Here is a 25,296-nt window from a genome sequence, read left to right as displayed (position 1 = left end):
TACAGTCAAGGGTCACTTTCCGTTTTGACCTTTTCATTGTAAAAAGACAAACTCAAACTCTTGAAACTCAAATACTTTGTTCTAGGTTAATATTGTTAACCTCTATGATAATACTTTTAATAGTAAAATCATACAGAATAACCAAGCAGAGTTTATATGTGTCAAAAAATATATAAAACCAGGTTCAGACTTTTCTTACTTGAACTTCAGGGGAGATAGATGTGTAAATCTTAAAACTGTAGGCTGTAATTTTGCTATCTTGTGCAAGGATGGAGGATGTATTGCTGTACAGATTATACAGATTGTAAAGCCCTCTAAAGTAAATTTATGATGTTTTCATGTTTTATTTTGAGCTAAATTGGTAAAAATGGACTTGAATTCTTCATGCTCAAACACACCTTATCTACAACATCTGAAAAACATAAAAGCGTTAAAGAAGAAGACAAAAAAGACAATGCAGAAAACTAAAAAACACTAATGAAGTAATGAATAACAAACACAGCATTATAAATAAAACATAATTGTGGAATAAGTAGCTTCAAGTCAAGTCAGTTTTATTTAAATTGACCAAAATCACAGATCATAAATGTGCCTCAATACATTGTGAGTTGTAGAAGCAGTCTGTAGATAGCCGGATTATCAGACTCAATGAGGGATGCAACTAACAGCCAACATCAGATTTACACGAATCACTGGAAAACGCTGAGTTGAGGAGAGCAAATCAACAGTCTCTGATCTGACTTCAACCTCACCTGGTCAGTAAAAAAGCAAAAAAAAATTAAAACATGAATAAGATCAGCAAGAGTTGAATAGCATGCAGTGCCAAACAAGCATCACCAACATGTGGATTGCAATCCAGAAAAGTACTAATGGGTCGTGAATAACGTTTCCAGTTTAAGATTCCAGCTGCAGTGTGAATGAATTACTTTTTGTAAACTGAACCGTCTTTGGGGAAATTTTATTCAATTTACCACTTGAGTTATTTGCCTCTTCACCTCAGTCAGCCGCCGGTCTTTAGTGATCACTTGAAGTCACCCATTTTCCAGTTATATCAATCATAATCCTCATGACCTGAGACAATTTGAAATAGGATTACATCCTCGCCAGACTCACACACACACACACACACACACACACACACACACACACACACACACACACACACACACACACACACACACACTCACACTCACACTCACTTGTGAAGGGTTTTTACTTCATGGCATGTCAGGCAAGTGCCTTTCATTGAAGAATTTATCATATCTATCAACGCATTGTTTTGTCATCCAGGAGTCCCTGAACAGTGCGTGCGTGCGCGCGTGTGTGTGTGTGCGCGTGTGTGTGTGTGCGCGTGCGTGCGTGTGTGTGCGCGCGCGAGTGCGCGCGCTGTCCATGTGCACAAGTTGTATAAGCTTATTAGCAGCACCACTGGTCAGAGGAGGAGATTGAGGTTAGTCTAAGCCCTAATCCTCGTGGACCGTATGCTTATTACCCAGCAAGCACGACAAAATCCTGGCTCCGCCCCTTTGAAAAACAAACACACACACACACTCACAAACGCACACATCGCTACAGTACACATTTCACCCTCCTTATGGTTTACTGCTCAGCTTCATCGAAAACTCTTCCTCTCTCATCTCTCATCTCTCTCTGTCTCAACAGGAGAGCAGGGGAGGAAGAGGAGGGGGTGGGCGAGGAGGTGGTGAGCACTGTTCAGTAGTTTCCCAGTCGTCATGACGACCTCACACCCCACCATCTCCAGAGCTGTCTCACTGTTGCCACGGTGACCTGATCCAGTTCCATCTCAGCTCCCCCTTGACGATCAAGATTGGGCTGATAAAGGAGAGCGATCCTGGAGCGCCATTCCCTTTTCTTGCTGATGGGACAGCGGATCAGACGCAGGAACGTGATTCAGAGGACGGGAAGGTGTGGCGTACTGGGAATGCTGTGGGAGTAACACTGGAGCGTTGCCTGGAAACAGCAAGATGCCAGTACAACAGATAACTGTGGTTCCGGCCAGGGAGACAGCCAGCAACAGCAAGAGCACTTCTCGCTCCAAAGACAAGAACGAGGTGAGTTTTTGACCCCTTTAACTCCGTCTCTTTCCTCTGAAGTGTTGAATAAAGTAAAAAATAGTTTTAAGTCGGTCATAAAACAAAGATTTAAGATCCCAGCTAAGTTGTTTTCGTTGTCAGGGAGACATTTTCTGATTGGTCCTTGAACATTTATCATGAGGACTATAGTGGGAATTGTAGGGGTATCTGTGTGTGTGTGTGTGTGTGTGTGTGTGTGTGTGTGTGTGTGTGTGTGTGTGTGTGTGTGTGTGTGTGTGTGTGTGTGCGCGTGTGACTTCAGCCACTTTCGAGGACACAAACCAGACTTAAAACCAGCTGATTTGGGACAGCTTTTGCAATATGGGTTAAAAGTCGTGTCCCCAATTGGTTAAAGGCTGTTTCTTTCGATCAGTGGGTAAGGGTTTGGATACATCTCCAGGAAATGTATGTATGTCTATGTAAATACCCCAAAAGTGTGTGTGTGTGTGTGTGTGTGTGTGTGTGTGTGTGTGTGTGTGTCAGCCTCCACTCTTTTCAACTCACTCAGTCACTCACACGTTCAGTACAGATGTACTCAGCAGCCTTTTATCACTGTTCCCTCACTTGGGGGTTTGACTCTGCTTTTATTTATTTTTTAATTTATTTTTTAGAGAGATGACAGGAAATGAGGAGCGAGAGACGGAGTGTGACATTAATAAGGTTATATAAGATAATAAAGGTCCACTACCGTTAAAAACTATCCAAATAAAGTAAAAGCTGTAAATTATTTACCAATTAACCAAAAGTGCTGTATCCATGTCCTTTAAAGGGGAATTCCACCGATTTTACCAGTTATCAGTTTGTTTGTAGGTCTTTGGGAGTACGACTGCTAATGTGAAAAAAGCATTGTAGAGGTAGCTGCTTGAGTCACGTCGGACTACAGGTTTGAAAATAAAAAGAAATGTGAGGGTGTGGAGTTAGAAACAAGGCCTCTGTAGCCCACTTCTCATCACTGCTTAAAGGTAGCGGCTCAAGGCTACATTAGCTGCTGCTGGAATAACACACCTAAATCTGTACGGTCCAGTAAATCAAGTTGAGTTGTATTGTGGGTAATGCAGGCGCCAAGGAAGAAGAACGTGTGGAATTAAAAAGATGATATCTCTGTGGTTCTGCCACATCAGTTTTATTAAAAAATTTAGCTGTCCATCGTGAGTCTAACAATTAATGTTAAAATACTCGAGTACTTTAAATTCACTTGTTTTTACCCACTCTCCCAACCCAACTCAAGGTAAAAGAGGGAGTGATTTTGGAAACAGTATAGCATTTTTCCCAACTCTCTCCTCATTCCAGGGTACTGATAATGTTAGAGCATAGACCATACTTATTTTCATTTCAATAGTGTGCACCTCTGGTCCACATGTTGAACTGTCATTGGGCAAGATACTGGACCCCAAATTGCTCCTGAAGCCTGTGTCATCAGTGTGTGTGTGTGTGTGTGTGTGTGTGTGTGTGCGTTCTAATGAGCAGGTTCGTATCTTGCATGGCAGCCTTTACCATCAGTGTATGAATGTGTGAATGGGTGAATGTTGACATCTAGTGTAAAGCACTTCGAATGGTTTTGAAGACTAGAAAGGCGCAAATAGAATACCGTCCATTTGCAGGAAGTGGTGTTCATACTGGGACAATCCCCGGTGGGCCGCTGCATCAGTGGACAGTCAAAAAATCCATAAACTGTCTTTTTACCAGCCCCCTCTGTGTGCCTGTCATTCAGGATGTGTATGAAAGTGTGCTGCGTGCATGTTCTGGGACTGGACTCACCGGCCAATCACTATCCAGTTAAATATTGTACATAATCAACCCTCACCAACCCGACCCGAGCCCATTACCCATTTTCTACAAATCACAGTGTAGCAAAACATACTTTCATATATCTACTTACATATTTTCCAGGCATCCATTGGTTTGTATTTGTATCTGTAAAATGTTACCATAGAGACCATCAGTCAGATCAAACCACAACAACTCAATCCTGTTTTTAATTGATTCACAAATATTTCCTGTTATAAAGAAATACTTACTATTTTAAAACCAGGTGTTCTGGTCCTTTACAGCTGAGATTGTGTAAAACATGTCATGACCAAATATAAAGAGTACAGCTGCAGCTTCACTGTTGGTTGTCTAAATGTGGCAGTAGGTGGTTTTGATCCCGAGCCAGAGTACAGAACCAAAATATAGCCCTCGGTCCATGCTACATCACTTAATCTCCTCTGTAGAAACCTGCACATGTCCACTCATAGACTCACCAAAGTCTCTGCTGAGCATCAGAGTCAGAGTGTCGGCAGAGGAGCAGGTGCTCAGGTAAGTGACAGCAGGATGTTCGCTCTGGAACGACATTTTATTAGTTATTAACACTTCCAGCAGGGAGGAACTATGTGTGTTTTATTATTTCTAATCCTGTGATTTTAGGCCTGTGTGTTAGACCCTTTGCTAGTGCTGCTCTTAAAGAGGCAGTTACAAGTTGACAGATGCAGGTGTTCGCCGGTCAGGCTGCTAACAGTAACTCACTTTAGATAGAAGTTCTTCTTGCACAAGGAGGAGATGAAAATCTTTAGAGATGAAAACACACACAGGAACTTGGTCTTATGAAGGCGCTTTATCTGCTGTGTACAAGACTGACTTGTTGACCCACTTTCCTGACCAGCTTTTTGAGTTAAAGCATTCATTATTTTACTCTTTTTGAAACATTTGCAGTTTATTTAGTGTGAACCTGTAGGTTGGAAGCTGCTCCTCTACAGATGTTTTAGTGAGGCCTGATCAGGAATGAATGCAGCGCTCGTGTGTTGTACATTGAGTCAGTCTACTCTGTCCTCCTGATGCTGCTACGCTCTCCGCTGCCATATAGTGAATTTAATGTTTCATCTTTTCTCCTCATGTCTGTGTTTTTGCATGTTTCCTCTAATGAGATCTGAACCAAATCCATTTTTTGTATATGTGTTCCTCCTGTACGACAGCAAGAGATAATTGAAATTATGTTTAAACTACAGCGACATGGCAGAGCATCTAAAAAGTAGCTTGTGACGTTGTCCCATTAGAACCAATTTAAATTAGCGGATGCCATTAAGTTCAAGTTTATTGTCATTTTCACTGTGCCTTTGCATACACAAAAGAATGAAATTCTGATTCTCAATCAGTGACCCCAGTGCAAGTAAAAACATCAATAGAATAATAAACATCCTAATAGGAAAATAATAAATAGAAATAAAATCAATCAAAGTACGTCTGTGCAAAATCTCACTAGTTAAAAAGTCCGTTCTCACAAAGTGCAGGTAGTGCGTTCAGTCTCTTGACTTGACAGGTGACTAGTTGTCAAGGATTAGAGTGTGTGTGGTTGTGTATATGGGGAGGGGGGACAGTCCATTAATAAGCCTTACGGCCTGTTGAAAGAAGCTGTTCAGCTTCCTGCTGGTTTTGCAGTTGATGCTTCTGTATCTTCTCCCTGATGGCAAAAGGGAGAAGATATGGTAGGAAGGTAGGGAGATAGGGTGGAGTGGGTCCATGATGATGGAGGTGGCTCTGCTAATGCAGCGTTGCCGGTATAGCTCCATCAGGCAGGGTAGTGGGGCACAGATGATTTTGCTGGCTGTCTTGACCAGTCTGTTGAGCTGCTTCTTGTCCTGTGCATTGCAGCACCCGAACCAGGAGGTGAAGCTGTAGGTCAGAACACTCTCCATGGTGCCCCTGTAGAAGGTGGTGAGGTGTGTGGTGGGGAGGCCTGTTTTCCTGAGCTTATTGTGCTCAGATTGGTGCAGATGTGGTTAGCCTAGGTTAGCACGAAGACTAGAAGCAGGGGGAAACAGCTAGCTTATCTCTGTCAAAGGTGTCCTCCAAAAACCCTAAAATTACTTTAAAACAATAACTGACCATGCAGTTACCATTAAAATAGATAAATAAATATTGATGTCAGCTTCATGCACAGCTTTGACTTTGGTATATAGCTGTGATTATAATAGTGTTCAGCTGCTTATACTCATGCTTTTGGACATGATCTGACAATGACAGAATTTAGTCATGAACATTTTATGTACATTTTAGGGCTGTCAGTCGATTTAAATAGTTAATCTCAATTATTCTTAAGTTAATCACACATTTTCTGTTCTTTACCTAAAAGGGAACTTTCTCAAGTGTTAAAAGTGTGAATTTTGGTAGTTTGTCAACCTGGACTCAATTTTCCCATCTTTTTGTGTCTAAATGACTAATGGGGACAACAATGACAATTTTTATATTGGTCCATCATTGAGTGAGGGTGCTTTAGTCACAGCTGTAAACAGTGTCAATGTCAATGTGTATGCTTCTCCGTGAGCATTGTATAATTACACTTTTATTAATAGCAGTTAATGTGAACGTGACATTGACTCAAAATACTGATTTGCAGAATAGAGAACTGAGGTGCAACATCTGCATCTGGTGGAAAAAAAACAAAAAACTAATTCAAGCTATGCTAATGCTAAATCTCCTGAGCAGTCCTGAGCTCACTTACACAAGAGTTACCATCAAAATCGAAGGCTTTTATTTATTTATTTATTTATGATTTTCTAACCATGTTATGAAAATATGGAGTCATGAAAATAAAACTGGACACTGGATTGATTTGTTGTCAGAAATCTATTAATGTGATATATTGGCAAATGATTTCTCTTTGATTTCATGACTCATAACGAGTGACTGGTCTGTCCTTGCACACACATGCGCCTCACACCACAGGTACTTACATGTGCCCATCTCCTCTAACACCCAGGCGAGGTTGTTGCTTTAGACTCCACAGAAGACTACTAATTTAAATAAGGCTATCAGCAAATCCCCTGATCAGCTTAGATGATGCAGTCTTCAACTTGTCAACGTCTCTTATTTATTGCACTAATTTGTCTACCCACAACTGTGCCACACGTGTGTGTGGGCTGGTAACACGCACACGCTCCGTTTGTCAAGTCAAAATTATGTATAAAGAGGCCGCCCACGTGGGACACAACAGACATCAACTTTGAATCCTTTAAATATCCCGGAAGATACGTAACGCTTATGAGCTTCTTCTTATGAAAGCAGCAACTTTCATAGTTTTAAACCTATATAAAATAAGAACTTTAGCATGACTTAAAACAATTTGTATATTATAAATTTAAATGTAACACTTTTGTCTATAAAATGACAGAAAATTAACCTATTATTGTCAAGACCTCTAGAGCTGTGGAGTATTTTAGTAGAGATTATTTTTGGACTGAATTCTGAGAATATACGACTACGACATATCTCTTCACTTTTTTTTTTCTTCCGTTTATTTTCATTCCAACACAGAGACAGTTGGTAGATTTTCTTTCCTGCTCGTCAAATACTAATTTAATTTACACACATAGCACATAACACAGCTGATATCCACAGTAACGGCAGCTGGGACTGGAGGTGTGTGTCCTGTTTCTGGCACAAGATGTATTTAGTCACATAATGTAGCTGGCTGCCAGTAGCATCAGCTGTGCGTGTGTGTGTGTGTGTGGCTGAGAGTGAAATATCCTGTTTCCAAACCTTTAAATTGACGCCTGTGTCTCGGAGGTGTTGTTAAAATGGAAAGACAGTCTGATTATGAGCCCACAGGTGAAGGGAAAGTAGATTTTGTGAGGACAGGAGAAAAAAATATATATTTGATTAGTATTTCTTGTTGTGATCCATTCTTCTTTCTCTGTACTTCTGTTTTAGAAACCCAGTAGTTTCTGGGTCTGTGGTTTATTTTGCATTGCACATAACCACAACTGCAACGGTTTGATTCAACCTTCGACCCTTTGATGTATGGCATACTCTTCTCTCTCCTCGTGTTTTATGTCTCTAACGGCACATTCAAACAGCAAATAAAAGCACCAGTGCCCAGAAAATAATGTTATAACTATAGCTTTCCCAACCTCGAAAGAATAAAGTGTTAGTAGGAATTCACTGGTCAGACAACTGCTGCAGAGATTTAGATGATTTAAGGTCCTGAAATCATTAGAAATTAAAGTTGTTTAGTAGTATATGAACCAAATCCTTGCAGTAACAGTACAATCAATGTGTGTGCATGTATTTAAAGTTTTAAAACACACAGAGATACAGCTTAAATAGAGTACTGATAGTTGATTTAAATTTGCCATAATGTTTATGCCTCAGTAGCCATTCTTTTCATATCAGTTGGTGGTGTAATAGGCGTGGGAGCAGGATTGTTTTGGCAATGTAACATCTTATATAATTTTCGCATTTCAGTGGACAAAGTACTTTGATTTGTCAGGTATTTTCTTTGCTGGATACCCAGAAATGTAAAATCCTGCATGTTTATTTTATTAATTAATAATATATATATATATATATATTTTTTTTAATTAAATCCAGAAAATCTCCTAAATCATGATTTAAATCAATACTGTGATATGAGATTGTGTTAAAAGTAATATAAAGTGAACAGGTTTGAGAGTGTGTTTGCGACTGGAAAATATCTTGGTAGGATTTTTTTCGCTGTGGTTTAAATGCACATCTGAGTGCTCAGTGCTTGGTTACTCCTACACACGGCGGTTAACTGGTAGTCAGTGAATGAGGTCAACGTCTGATGGTTGATGTCAAGGTCTAACTGTTGAGTTCAAGTCAATCAGCGTTCAAGGAAGCGCTCGAAAAAGTGCTTTAAGTTGTCTTTAAATAGAGACACATTGCAGGGCGGCATCTTCTGCACTTATAGCCAGGTAAGAGGATTGGGCTGGCTTTAGCTCAGGTCAAATAACAAGGACACATGGCCATGATTGACTCTTGATGCTGGATTTCAACCAGTCAACACAGCACAGGATGAAATTACGACTGACTAATACTATATAACACGTTAAAAGCTGCTTAGTAAACTCTTAACCGGACATAACAAGACATTTGAAGATATCTTAGGCTTTGATAACTTGTGATGTGTATTTCACTTTAAAACAAATATTTTATAGACTAAACAACTGATTAATTAACCAAAAACATGTATATTAACATGTGTAATGATGTTGCAGCCCAACCGTAGATTACACTATGATGAACAGGCCCTCAGCTGCTGTAGTGATGTGACTGCAGTGAAATATTGTTTTAATATATTTATTTTTTCTGGTCTTGTGTGCCTGATAAAGTGCTGGTTTAAACACTTCAGGTTACACTGGTATCATGTGCCATTAATGCATCACATACTTCTCTGTGTTCTTGGGCATGCAGTAATGATTTTCTGTCTCTCCATCTCCCTGCAGGGGAGGAAAGCCCCTGGGCGCTCAGGGAGTCGATCCAGCAACATCTCCAAGGTAACGGCTGAATATCAGAGAGCTTTAAAGGGCCAATATCAAGGTCATAGCGCATACTTTATGTTAGCATTGTTTATCCAAGCCGACTCTGATGTGCAAGAATGTGCTAATGCTAATAAATCAACGTGAGGTTACTTCATAGTACACTGTTGTTTGACTTGTGAAACACTAAATTATACTTACAGCTCCAGTAATTGTTATTTTTTAAACTAACAATTTATTTAAATTAACAATAAATCATATGTGGAGGGGTCGCTCACAGTGACCCGCTGAACACCATTCCCTGTAGCTGAACAGCTTCACTGATATTATATAAACTTTATTTATACAGCACCTTTAAAAACAGAGCTTACAAAGTGCTTTGAGAGACAAAGCAAAGGCAGTAAGGTACCAAAGCAAAGATATCTGTGACAGAAAGCAATAACAAGGTCGACATTAAGACGACAACAGTGAAAGACTATGAAAAACAGCCTCTTATAGTTTATCATTTTGGTTTAACAGCATATAAATGTATAGTGTGTACAGTATGTCTCACTCGCTCAGTGCTTTTTTTTAGCAGTGAAGCTGAGATTAACCAAAGATAAAAGAAGATAAATACAAATTAGAAGTTAGAAATTAGCAAATGAAAAAAGTCAGACATAAAGCAGCTAGTGACTCAGATACTCAGGAGATGACATAGACCAATTAGGACTTCAAAGAAAAGTGAATATGTTCCCAATAAAAACTTAAAATAACTGCTAATGTTGGCAGCTGTTTGCCGACATTTTAGCAACAACTTCAAAACACTGGGTCAGGGCTGAGTGCTCATTAGCTAGTTTTGGACTTCTTCTGCCCTGGTGGCCAGAAAAGCTGAATAATGTAGCTTTAACATAATATAGGTTTAAAATACATCACTTATTAAATATATGAATCATTATTTTGATTATGTGTACATTTGAAAGTGTGTAAAGACGATAAATCAGTGATTATTAGCTGGCATAGCGATGTGGGACATAACTTGAGTCTGTTGGTTGTTGCAGGCCAGCAACTCTACAATCGGGCTAACTACAGCTTCAAGGACATCAGTCACCCCGTCTTCTCAGGACATATGCAGGTAAACATTGTTCTGAATTGTAGTTACATGGACAGAAAGTGCAAGACTGAAGGACAACTATTATTGCTTTTCTGTTCCTTGAGTAGCTGCACACACCCACGTCTCAGGCATCAGCACAGTTCCTTCTGTGATATAAACATGGGCAGTTTAAAGCTCAGATGAGTGGGAGACAGAATCAGTATGGCCTGCTGCACCTCAAAGGCATAACTAAATTAAAATGGATGCTGAAATACCAAGATGCCCCCATAAGCGTGATCAGTGAGAGGAAAATGGTTCATTGCAGAAATGGGATCTTTCATACTTATTATACCCACGCTGACAGTCTCAGCACTATGGTCAAAGGATGTAAGGAGGCTGTGGTTGATGGCAGTATGGACATGTGATATATGTGTGTACTGTATGTGAGTGTTTGAAACTCTGTTTGTCATTTAACCATGTACAAATCATTACATATTCACTAAATAATTGTTAACTACTGATATTAATTGGCTCCAGAGGATACTGGCCAGTAAGAGTTAAAGGGACCAGTACACTCAAATTATAAGAAATGTATTTTACCTCTGGTGATATTTTATCTGGCCACACAGATTTCTGTCTCTGTCTTTAAATTGTTAAATGGGTTTTTTTTATGCTGTGAGCACCACTAATAAGATTCAAGTCACATTCATTGTAATGGAGTGGAGGAGGCAGAAATCAGAGATGGGCAAATTAAGCCAAATTACTTGAAGTGCCTCCACTTTCAGCCCATTTGTTTTGTTAATGTCGTCACATTTGTGTCTTTTCCATCTCATTTATCCTTGTTTTCATGTGTGTCCATCTGTGTGTGTGTGTGTGTGTGTGTGTGTGTGTGTGTGTGTGTGTGTGTGTGTGTGTGTGTGTGTGTGTGTGTGTCCAGTTCTGGCCAACTAACCCGCTTAGCGGAGGATGCTTCTGAGTTGTTCAAATCCAGCAAGCACACAACCACAGCTGTGATGACAGTCACCAACACCACTCTGGGCTCGTCGGCTCAGGCCCAGAAGAAGCAGGTGAAGCGTCGTCACCGCCGCAAGAGGGGCAGCTGCACCGCCTTTGACTGCGTGGAGACCAAAGTCAAACCGGAGCAGACGGACCGCAGTGACCGCAGCCCCAGCTCAGACCGCAGTGAGAGGGGGGAGAAGAGGCAGCGCTCAATCAAGAACCGGAGGGAGCTCCCACCTCGCCTCCGTGGCTCAGGTGCCCCCCACCCAGACTCCACCTCTGAGGACGAGGCGCAGCGTGAGGCCCGCAGCTGGAGCAAGGAGAAAGCCCGGAGAGCGCGCCGCCGCAGCGGAAGCAAAGGAAGGGAAGACAAAGCAGATATGGAGCTGCAGTCGGTGGGCTCGGACGAAGGGAAGGAGAGTCAGCCTCCGGTGGAAGACAGCGGAGGGCTTAAGAAGCGGCACAGCGGCAGGGGCTCGAAGACAGACGGCCAGGTGTCACAGAAGGAAGGATCACAGAGCAGAGATAAGGAGAAGAGCTGCAAAGGCCACAAGGTATGCCCGGGGGGCAGCTCCTCACTGGCAGAGGACGGCGAGGAGCTCATCACCAAACGATACCAGGAAAAAGGGTCAGGGAACGGGGACATGTCTGTGCCCATACCACAGAAACAATGCAGTGTGAACGGTAGCATGCCGCAGCACTGCTCTGACGACTCCGAGCTGGAGGTCTGCAGGTCAGTGAGCGTCTGAGAGCCTCCGTGTGTTCATTACTTCATTATGTTTAATCAAAAAAGTCAGAGGTGCAAAACATTTACAGAGAGAGAGAACAAGAGACAATCCATAAATCTCTGACTTCTGCTGTTGTGTGTGTGTGTGTGTGTGTGTGTGTGTGTGTGTGTGTGTGTGTGTGTGTAGGATCTGCCACTGTGAGGGGGATGACGAGTGCCCGCTGATTATGCCTTGTCGATGTACGGGGAGCCTGAGTTTCGTCCATCCGGCCTGTCTCAACCAGTGGATCAAATCCTCAGACACACGCTGCTGTGAACTTTGCAAATTCGACTTCATTATGGAGACAAAGCTCAAACCTTTGCGGAAGGTACACACACACATACACACACTGAGACACACACACACACACACAACTTTTTTTTAAGGTGGTGAGTTGGGCTTTTACCTCCAGTCAGGACTGTCAAGATGTACTAATGAACACCATCTCTGTCTCTCCCTGTCTCCCTTCAACCCCTACTTCTTCATGAGTTGTCGTCTTGCCTCCCCTCCATCTTCTTGTCTTTCAGTGGGAGAGGCTACACATGACAAATGGCGAGAGGAGAAAGATCTTCTGTTCAGTAATGTTTCACCTGATAGCGATAGTGTGTATAGTGTGGTCAGTGTACGTTCTGGTCAAGAGAACTGCTGAAGAGATCCGACTCGGGAAGAATGGTCAGTATTTTCTCCCCCTTCCCTTTCACAAACCAGACATGCAGAGACAGTTTCATGATCCATGACAACGTAACGGTACCATGGGGAGTTTATAGTGTGAAACCGTGTTTTCTTTCTCACCTTTTCCCCTGAAGGCATTGTGAGTATCCTTATGTATGACATTTAAATGTTGAAGGCATTTTCAACCTAAAAAAAACCTGCATCTAAAACCAAAAACTCCACAGGGGTACCTTTATATTTTCATCTGGGGATCTCTGCACCTGTCTCACTCTGGTTATGTGGTTGTGAAGATACATTTTCTGTGTGTTGTCTAAATCTAGTAAAACCAGTGAAGAGTCTTTGTTTGTGTGTAAGTCCTTCAGTCCTCTGTGCGTTAGTTGTCTGGTTCTAGAGTAAAGACGCTGGTTTTAGACAACCTCAATATGCTTGAATAAATGCACATTATCAAAGTCAAATTAATCAATTCAAATTGATAATTTTACTTAGATTAACCTGATGATAAATTCAAGGATTTATATCACATAATAGTCATTTTCTCATAACTAACAGAAGCTAGTGTTAAAATAAGACAATGATGTGAATCAGCTTTGAAATAAAGTAACTGTTACATCTTGAAAAATCTCTTTATTATATATATCAACACTGATTTGTATATTACGTATGTTGTGACCTGCAACCTATAATGTATGAAATGTAGAATTGGGACTTTAATTTAATTAATTAAATATACGTTGTGTAATTACAAGCCAACTTTATCACCTGCCTTCAAGTAAAGTCATCTTACTTGGAAGACTTTTTTGTTCGACATAGATCATTCATCTTACCCATGTTTTTATATCGAAGTAGTCTCATCACATGGTAATCCAGTTATGGAAGGTGTGTCTTGAAAACGCTGGTGAATATACAGAAACTGTGACAACCAAGATTTGAGTAAAAATTCAAGAGCTACAGTATGTTGGAAAACAGACGTCATGTCAATACTCAGAGTTCATCACAGGGACAAGAATGTGCCGGCAAGGTTTTCAGTGCAGTCTCAGCTAATAATCTCCTTACCATGAGATGAAACTGCATATTTAATAAATAACACAGGACTGATGAGACAAGTTTCTATGCAAACCGTTTTGCATACTACACTGACAAAAACTGAAACCAGTGTCTGGAAAGTAAGGCTGGAAGTCGAAAGCTGGTTTCAGTACAGTGACATATATATATACGATTTGTGGTTTAATGGGCTAGAACATGTAAAACCACCAGTATGTTCCTTTCTGATTGAAACTTGGTCATTTATAAATAAAACCAGATCTTCTGGTTACAGTCTGATTCACACATTTGTTTAAATTTTATTCTAGTTTGTTGCTGTTTACATCATTGTTTGACCCCTCAGTGCTTTCATTGTTGTGTTCAGTGGTGGTGTGTTGTGCTGTGATCATAGTCTATAATGGCAGAAAACATAGATGACACTTTATATATATATATACATATATTATATATAAACGTTATGAGTCATAATTAATAATACCTGACATAAGTCCTGATTGACGTGTTAGGTGGTCTACCTTTGCAAAATCAATTACAATCATGGAACTTATACCTTGGCGGGTATTATTCCACTTATACCATGGTCACTTACCAACAAAATGCAAATGTCACCAAATTATAAAATATAATTAATTAAAATACTTATAAAACTAATTGTGATCTTCCTTTTCTGTTGCACATGTTATAAAATGTAGCTACTGGGCCACAGTATCCCTGCTGTTCATGTTGCCAGGCAACACCCAGCTAAACAGGATAGTGTTCACAAGGTTTTTAAAATCTTTATACATTTTAAAATCAGGAGAGATGGAGATTATTTTCTGAGAGCTCTCTTCTCTTGAAAATAACTCGATTTATAAGAGTAAAGGATAGTGCTGAATCTTGCTACACAACAGTATTAAAACTCTCCCTCCCCATCCCGACACAGACACTGTTAGCTCACTTCTCTATCCCTCTCTCCCACACTTATCTGAGACTTTCCCAAAGTGAACCTACACTTTCCATCCAACCAGAATCCAGTTTTTCAGTGGTCATGGTATAATCTAAATTCATAGCGTATTATAAAAAAATTTGAATTTTACAGAAATTATAGAAATAAAGAAAAATTACACTCACTCTTGATTGCAGAGGAATTATGGAGAGTTTCTTTACTGAAGTACTATACGCCAAATGGTAAGCACAGCTCTGCACACACCAGCCATCATGATCCACCACGCAGCCTGCAGCCTGCAGCCTGCCTCATAGCCACTCTGTGTGTGTGTGTGTGTGTGTGTGTGTGTGTGTGTGTGTGTGTGTGTGTGTGTGTGTGTGTGTATTCAGGTATACTGGAGTGGCCCTTCTGGACCAAGCTGATTGTGGTGGCCATCGGCTTCACCGGCGGCCTCATCTTCATGTACATCCAGTGTAAGATCTACCTGCAGCTGTGGCGCCGCCTCAAGGCCTTCAACCGCATCATCACTGTGCAGAACTGCCCCGAGAAAAACCTGCACAACTCTCAGGCCCGGCCCAGCGCTCTGACCAACGGCAGGCACGAAACCCTGGAAGTTCCCGTCAGCCCGGCCCCGGATCCAGAGCCGCAGGACTCGGACATGTCAGTGGAGGCAGCGGTGGCGCCCGAACAAAACCCCGTCTGACGAATTCTCCTCCCGCTCAGAGACCCGATTCACACCCTGCTCACGTGACAACACAAGCTGGTGTGAGCGCAGAGTGAGTTAGACTCATAGTGTTTTAGTGTGTTGTTCTTCTCAGCTCCTGTGATCACTGATGTTTTTCAGACACAACGGACGGATTCACAGCAAAAAATGCCAATCCAGTCCTTCACTGATCAAGGAACGTTATACATGTAAAAGGGCTGCAGTGATGCAACGGTGCAGAGTAAGGAAGAGCGGGCCAGAGCGAGGAGATGAAAGGAAAATAAAGCCATCAGCGAGAGAAGCTTATAAAGACTGTCGTCATGTGGTGATGTTGACAGTTTTAAATTCTGTATGCACTTCCTCAAACTGCACTGATAAGAGTTTAGAGGTGTGAACACCCAGTGGACGCTATTAACTAAAAGCTGTCAGTACGCTTCAAACGAACTACTTTGTCTGACCGAGTCTGAAAGGCCAAACTCAGCTGCTGTCATAGAGGGGGGAGACCGATTAAATGTACTTATAGTCTTTCCTTGAAGGCTTTCTAAAGACGTCGCTCTAATCTGCACACACAAAAAAGGAACTGAAGTATTTGTGTGGATGAAAAAAAAAGAGCTTGAGAGAGAAGTTTCACCGCTTTCTTTTCTCACCTCGACACTCCTGGAGCCTGTTTCCCCAAATTTGCAACACGCAAGATGAAATAAGTTCCCTCTAGCATACATTTTGATGTCTTATCAAAAGAAACATCCATCTCTGAAACGGGGCGTTGGCACTGTGTGTGATTTGTCTGTAAGCACTACATCGCTTTTTTTTTGTGTGAAATTGACCGCTGGCCGGTCGCTGCTGACGTGAGCTCAGTTGTTAGATTCTTGATTTGGAAAGTTACAAAAAATTGTCTGACGCAGCCCGCTCGATTCTGCCAAAGGAAATTAAGGCCACAAAAAACCCTGAGTTTGAAAAAAAAAAAAAACTACAGTGGCAGGGGCGTGTTGGCTTCAAGTACCAGTGACACTACGAAACACGACCCAGGAAGTCCACTTTGAGAACCGGATTCAGGAGTTGGAAGGTCTGTCAGACACTCCAACGCTGCACAGTGGTTTGTAACATGATTCAGTATTTTGCTCTGGAAATTTATCGCAGCGGCATCATTTCATGCTCTGCTGTGATAACGTTTACGTGAACCACAAAAATTTGAGCCTGGTCCAACTTTCTTTTTGCTGAAACTTTCTGTGTCACTCAGCTGAGGTTTTTTTCCCCATGTGGCCTCAGAAGCTCTGACAAACGCCTCGTTTGAAGCATACTGAGGCCTTTAATCTCTTTTATTTGAGACAATCAGGTCTTCAGACACCAAAGAGTCAGATGTTATAAGCTGAGATACAATTATTTAAACACTATCTTTAGCTCAAAGATCTAAAATCAATGTTTCAAAAGATTGTTATTCACTATCATAGAAAAGTTTTAAATATTCCTTAAAAATAGCGACTCTCGAGTAGCCCAGTTGTTGGCGTTTTGCAGCTTTATGTGGTCCTGCTCTGCAAGGTCCCGTTATTTATACACTGATGTAAGTAGAGCTTTCATGGTTGCCATCCGTTAACGTCTATTCACTAGATCTGATGCTGTGTGAGCAACACTTTACACTTCACTCCACTTTTCTACAGGTTTAATTTTTTTAATCAGTGTCACATCATCATGGAAAATTCAGTTTTCTGTGTTTTAAATCCACCACAACATGAGAACACTCAATATCTTTGTCAAAACCTTTTTTTTCTATATGTGATTGGATCAAATGGATTATTCAGGTTACATTCAATGCATATTTATCTGTGCAATAAACAATGAACGTAGACCCCCAATCCTCCCCCGTCTCAACTGGCTGGTGTGAAGTTTCTCAGTAACGAGACTCAACAGGAGGGCAGACTGGTAACATTTTAGTTTCCACTGTGAGGTTTTGGTGCCATCTTCTGGACAGTAATGGAGTAGCAGCACTTTTACCAGTCACAGACACTTTTTATCACTGAGTACAAAAAGTATTTTCAGCAGTCTGTCTTTCAGTCCCACATTTTAAAACATAGATTTAGAGGCTGCTGTCCCACACAGAGTCTTAGTTTCAGTCCATCTCATCCAACAGCTCATCGTCCAAATCTTCTTCATCATCATCATCCTCCACCTCTGCCTCGTTTTTCTCCTCTCCTTCTTTACCCGTGTCCGCAACTTTGTTTGACACCTTTCGCAGCTTAATGTTTGGAAGTTTCTTCAGATCTCCGGTCCACTCCCTGTCGAGACAAAAACAAAATATATCATCCATTGTGTTCATGAATGTGCTCGTCCTCTTTCCACACTGTAGGTTACGTCAGTTCTTTCTATCTAATCCACTTATTTAAAAAACAGAGAAGAACAAGGAGGAGCTGCACTGGCCTGTTTTCAGACCTCTGAATTGGCGCTCACATCTCTGATTTTTTTCAGTAACTCAACTAGGGAAGGGTCATTAAAACCGAATAACCAAATAATCTTGCGCTAGGTCTAACATCGACTTCAGTCAAGAGTTGAACTCTTGTAGTCTATTATGAAGGGTTCATTAACAGCTGCTGGAGGCGCCTTGGTAGCTGAGTGGTTATGGTGCATGCAACATAAAGGCAGCTTCCCTGGGTCGATTGTGGCAAGGGACCTTTGCTGCAGGTCATTCCCCTCACTCTCTCCCTGTTTACTGTCGGCCTTTCTGCCACCCATTGTCAAATAAAGGCAAAAAAGCTGCTTGAGAGCAATTTTCAATTACAGCCACTAAACTACCTCTGCCTTATTCTGAGGTTGAACCTGACATTTGAATTTCTTTAAATTGAGAAACTCTAATCAACAGTAGGGCTGGGTATCGAAACATCTCCTGTCAAATGATACCTGTGATCGATCCTTTTTGCAACCTGAACTAGAAAACTAATTGTATGGACTTTTTCTCAGCCAATCAACGCAAGTGTATGAAAATATCAGATTTTGTGTAAAAATCAAATCATTTGGCGCGCAGGTGGTCGAGTGTTTGGGCGCATGCCACATACGCAGCTGACCCCGGTTCAAATCCCAACCAGAGGTCCTTTGCTGCATGTCACACCCCCCTCTCTCTCCCATGTTTCCTGTCTGTCTACTGCTTAATAAAGGTGTCTATGCTGAAAAAAATCTTTAAAAAAAAAATCAAATCATTTATAAGCTGTGGGGTGGTGGTATTTTAAGCATTGAATGCTTCTATTCACATGATGGGTATCGAAATAAGTACTCAGTTGGTATTGGTGTTTCTTTAAAGGTACTTGGATTGGTACTGGTAAACCATGGCAGTACCAGTCAAGAGTTGAGCTATGTAGTCTAGTATGAAGGATCCATTAACAGCTACTGGAAAGCAATTATCAATTTCAGCCACTAGGAGGAGCTCTAAGCTTCTGTAAACCACCTCTACCTTGTGTTAAAGTTGAACCCGACACGGAGTGAATTTTTACTCACGGCTACTTTGACTCGGTTGTAAGTTAGCCTGCTAGCTAGCTGGCTGGCTGGAGGAAACATGATGCAGACGAAGCCACATAAAAGTCCAGCGTGGAAAACTTACAGAAAGTAAAGGATAATCTTGTCAGGTGTGAAATATGTGAAGCAGAGTTGAGCTATTGTGTACTCGGGGAAAAAGCTGCTGTCTGCTCTGACAGTTACTGAGGGAGAGGGACCTGACAGTAATCACCAAAACTAGTAAGTCAACATTTGTAACAGCTCCTCGAAAGTGTGACAAAAGTCTGAGAGAAAACTAGCGTTACGTCTCCCATTGCTAACATGATTGTAAAGGATAATCCACGTTGTAAGATTTTTTTCTTTTACTTAATGTGTTTCTGTGAAGAAATTAAGGCTGATTTTCATTTAAATAAATACAAGTTTGTGCAGTTAAAAACTGAAAGTTATTTTTTGACGCCTTTGTGAATGTCGGGATGCAGCTAATATTCAGTTATTCGGTCAGACGATTAACTGACCATGAAAACAGGCTCATACATACACATCCCTAAACTCAAGCAGGTCTTATGTAATCCGAGCATTGTGGGCAAGATTATTGTCTGTGCCAGAGCCAGAAAAGACTGACGTATCTGTGCAGGTTTTATAAGTCAACTTACAGAAATAACAACTCTTAAATCAGCACATTTCTTTGATTAGTGTGAACTTTTTTTTTTACTGCTACTGGCAAACTGAAAATTACATTTGCAGGACTGACGCACCTCTCGCTACTGATTAACGCAAACAGAAAAAACTTCAAAATATAAATGATCTGTGTAAATGATCTGTGTAATCACATTCAGTCAAAACTCAGATGTTGAGTAATTTTTAGGCCCTTTCTCATTTCAAACAAGCTGGACACTGAAGAATTAAAGCCGAATTAGAGTCAACTTCACTAACCTGAATGTTTTCAGATTCTTTGCGTTGATGATGTCCGGGATCTCTGAGGAGGAGAAGAAGAAAACACACAACATTGTAACATAATCATAAAACTCCGAGTATGTGTGTTTGTGTGTGTGTGTGTTCATAAAGAGGACTCACCAAATCCGACACCCTCGTACTGCGCCCGCTCTCTCTCGATGGTCTGTTTGATGACATCCTCTCTGGCGCCATGAAGACGACCCTGTCGGCCTTTGATGCCGTTCATCAGCTCGATCTGCTCCAGTTCAGAATCGAATCTCTGCAGGTACCTGAAACACACACAAGAGACGCTGAAGCTCACCAAACATTAAGACACCAGATGTAGTACTTTATATGAATGCACCAATTACTCCACTCCTCCGTGATGCTTTAAACATAGAGAACAATGTGTTTAACAAAAAACCCTGACAATAACAGACACAGAGTTAAAACATTTCTTTAACACTAGAAACATAGTCAAATTGTAGGTTTAAGTAGAATAAACATAAAATTATACAAAATACTGAGCAGGAAAAAACAATAGTGGTGGATTTTGGAAATCTTATCGTGTACAGTAATGTGAGAATAAACAATAAGTGTGAGAATAAACAATACAAAACATCTTGATTCATGTCAAAATAATGAAGCTAAACCCATAAAATTAACAATTGCTCTAAAATACATACAAATTACAACGTTCACATCATGATTCCTCACAACAAAAACGCAACACGCAGCTGCTACAGGATTAATACATTAAGCTTCAGTTTAAGAAATTATAGCAGTTCTCACTATGTTCTGACATTTAAGTAAGAAAATAATTGTCAGATTTAATCGGTAATGAAAATAATCGTCTGGTGTTAAGTAGGGCTGGGTATTGACCAAAATAAATCGATACTGAGTATTATCGAAACGTCTCCCATCAAAAGATACCTGCACTCGATCCTTTTTGCACCCAGAGTTAGTAATAAAACATGACTATTTGTACAGACTTGCTCGCAGCCAATCAACACAAGTGTTCATTGATTTAATACGACATGTGATTGGCCCACCTCCACGGGAGCTACGACCCATCTGTGGTGAAGTCGTGCTGAATGTGAGTTAGCGAGCTTAGCAGTTGAGCAGCCAAGATGTCACCTAAACGCTCTAAAGTGTGGCTACACTAAACGCCTGTTACTCAGGATAAAAGCAAATGCACTAAATGTGTAATGGGTATCAAATGAGGTACTCAGTTGGTATCAGTATCACTTTAAGGGTACTTTGATTAAACTTTTGATTAAACTCTCACCTTTCAATGATGTCACAAGCATCTTTTTTAGTATACGCTGTCTTCTCCGGATCGAGCTCTCCCTGAAACCACAGCAGCTTCTCGCCTGTGTGTCGGGACGAGATATTTAACAGTTTTTAACATTCAAGTAAGCACGAAAAAGCATAAAAAAATAGATGAATGGAAAACCAGCTCACCAGTGCCGCTCAGACGTGTGGCTTTGTCAGTTTTCTGCCTGCAGCATCAAAGAAAAAAGAAAGATGTTGTTGTTCATTTAATTAATTTCCTGAGTTTTTAAAAAGGCATATGTGTTTTACATGCAGCTACCTGAAATGCAATAAAAGAACAAAATAAGAGCAAGTTTGTATTTCTCTCTCATTTTATTCTTTGGCACTAAAGGTCATTTCCTCCACATCATTTAGAGATCAGCTTCCATAAAATGCATCTCCTTTAATGACTTCATGTGAGCCAGACCTTCCAAAATTACAATATTTAGTGGTCATATAATTAAAACACTATCAAATATAATTTTCTAGAAGCAAAACAAAGAAAATTAAGATTATTTATAAAATATTATATAAAATATAAAAACTAAACTTCAGTGTACTGAGAAAATATTTGTTGTGTCTGCAGGATAAAGAGTCTTTGAATATTGCCGTTGCATGTTTCCTAATCATCCAGATTAAAACCAAACATTGATTAACTATTTAAAAATGTCTTACTGCACTTTAGGTGGATCAGATTTGAATGTGTCTTTTTGTCATCGAGAGCTTAGGCTGAGATTCAAATGTTAGCTGACTCCCTTTGGACTTCTGCTGAGCAATGACTCCAAAACAAATGCTGATTTCAATCAACAATTAGAGAATGAAACCACATCATTCATTAAATGTGATGGAGAATAAAATCCACAATATGTCCACACAGTCATTTAAAAGTTGATCTGAAGCTTAAATGAGGCTTCAGCTATCTGAGGTAATCACATCAAGAAGTGGAGATCTGCTTCATTTACAGTATTTTTAGTATCAAATTCTCTCTTTGTGTTTGCCTGATGAGCTGTGGTCGAAGTATAGTGTATATATAGCAAAAGGAGGAACGTTGGCACTAAAAAGATTAACTTTTATAGATATCTCCTTGATTTGACTCATTTGGAAGGCTGAAGCTTCATATTAGCTTCACATGAACCTATTAAATACAGTTTTACACAGAATGAGGACTCTGGATTTTATGTCAAGTGCATCACATATCTTATAATAGTCAGTATGAACAGGAGGAATGATTACAGCAAGAACAACCTGCTTTAAAGTTAATCTGGGCTCCTGACAGCCTTTAAACAACCGTGAACTGGTCCTTTAAGTCTGTACAATCACACCATCATCCGCTCACCTTTCTTTCTTTTTCAGCCTGATTTCTTCTCGGGCTAAGTAAGCAGCTTTCCTGCTGAACGGATGAACAACCTTCGCAGGAGGTTTTCCTTTCTGAACTTTCGGCTGAAAATAAAATAAAATCACATTAAAACATTAAAACAATATTTAAAACGATGTTGGTGATTCAGCGACTATTTAAACTAACGCTAATGTTTAAAATCGTGTTAATTATAGTCATTAAAACACAGATAGAAACAGTAATGCAGCCTCACCATTTTATTTTATCACGCGTGGTTGTTGACAACTGGACCGGAAGTTGATTAGTCCGTCTCCAGATTATGTCCGGGTTTGAATCCGAGAAAGATCCGTTCCTGTTTTCATTTTCTCTCAAATTCAGTTTTTATTAAAGATACTCCAGACATGTTTGAATATATATGAAACACTGTTAATTTAACAAATACTTTCACAGTAAAAACATAGAAAATTATAAATAATGATAATAATTAAAATACATTACTACTACTACTAAAAATAATAATAGATAATTAAATTAAATTACTACTACTACTACTACTACTACTACTACTACAACGAATACTAATAATAATAAGAATACTAATAACGACAAATAAATAATGTAATTAAATCAAATTAAATTAAATTACTACTACTAATGATAATAATAATGATAAATAATGAATTTGAATTTAATTAAATTGAAACTACTACTACTACTAATAATAATAATAACAACAACAACATCAACAACAACAACAACAACAATAATAATAATAATAATAATAATAATAATAATAATAATGATGTGATCAAAGTACTGTGCATATCAATGGATCAAATGAAACACAAACCATATATTCTCCTTCAGTGTTTATTTGCGGTTGGTAAACCAGCTTAGAGGTGCATTACAGCCACCAGAGATGATACAAAAACCAACAAACAATTTCTTTTATCTCATTTATCAGTTTGATCTAAAAACTAAACAATGTCAGTGTAGCATATCTTGACTGCTGCTATATTATTAATATGGTAGAAATCATAACTTCTCTTATGATGACATATTTTATATTACTACATCAGTGTTTTACTGCATTTTATTCATCATCAGTTTATACATTTTAACCTCCTGCTTATAAATGCTCAATAAGGAGACTACTGACTTATAATTTAATTGTAATAAGATGCACATGTTTTATATGAATGCATCAACAAGTCTTTCAAATGTGACGCTCAGCTGTGAGTTTTATTCATTCATTTATTGTTCATATAGCCAATATTTCACAATAAGTGTGGTTAGGCAACGATTTATAGTGTCATTGTTAGACTGACCCTGAGCGGCTGGACGATGCAGCAAAAGAGCAGTCAAAAGGCGATGTTACGGTGCACCAAATCATGGTTGTTTATTCACCAACACCCAAAATAACACACACATACAATGGTACAGGCATGGCAGCATCACCGATGAGACCTGACCAGCAACAAGGACAGATGGAAACTGGCGCCTTTTATACCCCCATCACTGGTCTGCTTAATTGGATGTTTCCACTCACAGGTTTACTAACAAAAATATATTATCTCCCAGCTAATCCCCCAAGACAATATCACCCGCCTACACTTACATAATATTTATCCCACTGCTGTACACTCTATCTACTCCTCCCCAGAATAAACAAACCCACTACAATAAATATACATCTATACACACCAACTACCAAACCCCCCTCTTCCTATCCTAACACTTGGTCTCTCCCGGAACCTTTAAATTGGTGTTCGTACGCCCGGGGACTCTTTTGGCCGAACACTGAAGGAGACACCAAAAGGACAGGTAAGAATCCACACAAACAATTTAAACACAGGCAGCAACTTTAACACACTACTCACTTTCACATTGCAATATTAACGCATATTTATGTTGTCTATCAATTATACACTGGAGGTGCACATAGTATTATATAATCGAACTCCCTCTCTCCCTCAGGTGAAGCCGATTATCGCACCTGGCAGAAGACAACACCCATCAATCCCAACTCATCATTACCCAATGGTTTAAACTGTTCAATAAAGATCAATGTGCAAATATGCAATGTGCAAACTACTAATAAAGTGTCATGTGCCATTATTAAAGTGCCTTATTAAATTGTTTGGTTAAAAGTGACAATACAAAGACCCAAATGTGCCATCTTTACAAGGCCTAAGCCATCAGTGATTAGTAACGAAGCGCTCTTCGTTACAGTCATGTATGTCAGTGAGTTCTTGAATATCTTGATATCTGAAAACTTTAGTCCTTCATTGACAAAACGAACACATGAAGTTGCTTCATCTCAACATACCAAAGAAACTTGAAACACTTTCGTTTCCCTTTTCTTTTGAAAATAAATATATCTCTATTTGTATTCTCCACAAATAGAAGACAGATTCAAATGAGTGTTTCGACAGCAACACTGTTTCAGTTAAACCAGAGGTTATAGTTGGCCCACCGTGGGCGTAAATTAAACATATTTAATTTGACAGATGTCAGCGAATGCATGTGGTATGATCTGTTATAATAATTAATTAACTTTACATGTACATCACTCACTGAACTTTCCAAACAACTATAAAAAAAACACAAAATTATATTATTTAAATAAGACAAGGTGAGACAGAAAAATGAGAATTAAAAAAGTCACATTTGCACAATTAATAAAACAAAAATGATACTTATCATTCTGCTTC

General features: G+C 39.8%; 2 protein-coding genes across 2 annotated transcripts; one reads left to right on the top strand and one right to left on the bottom strand.

Annotated features, from left to right (window-relative positions):
* The first annotated feature begins 1,985 nt into the window (after positions 1–1,985).
* Positions 1,986–15,522, top strand: marchf1 (membrane-associated ring finger (C3HC4) 1). The gene is made up of 7 exons (XM_062426173.1): positions 1,986–2,072; positions 9,314–9,364; positions 10,384–10,457; positions 11,353–12,147; positions 12,329–12,509; positions 12,709–12,853; positions 15,209–15,522. Exons 1-7 carry the CDS (start codon positions 1,986–1,988, stop codon positions 15,520–15,522), a joined length of 1,647 nt encoding a protein of 548 aa, XP_062282157.1.
* A 1,597-nt stretch (positions 15,523–17,119) lies between these two features.
* tma16 (translation machinery associated 16 homolog) lies at positions 17,120–22,878 on the bottom strand. The gene is made up of 7 exons (XM_062433421.1): positions 22,836–22,878; positions 22,583–22,686; positions 21,397–21,434; positions 21,221–21,305; positions 20,074–20,222; positions 19,933–19,975; positions 17,120–17,792 (listed from the first exon to the last, which is right to left on the bottom strand). The coding sequence occupies exons 1-7, from the start codon at positions 22,836–22,838 to the stop codon at positions 17,627–17,629; spliced, it is 588 nt and encodes a 195-aa protein (XP_062289405.1). The 5' UTR covers positions 22,839–22,878; the 3' UTR covers positions 17,120–17,626.
* Between the last annotated feature and the right edge of the window lie 2,418 nt (positions 22,879–25,296).

Source organism: Scomber scombrus, chromosome 2, assembly GCF_963691925.1.
Source record: "Scomber scombrus chromosome 2, fScoSco1.1, whole genome shotgun sequence".
Classification (NCBI taxonomy): Eukaryota; Metazoa; Chordata; class Actinopteri; order Scombriformes; family Scombridae; genus Scomber; species Scomber scombrus.
The sequence above is the reverse complement of the archived record's forward strand: the minus strand, read 5'-3'. Positions and strand labels throughout refer to the sequence as shown.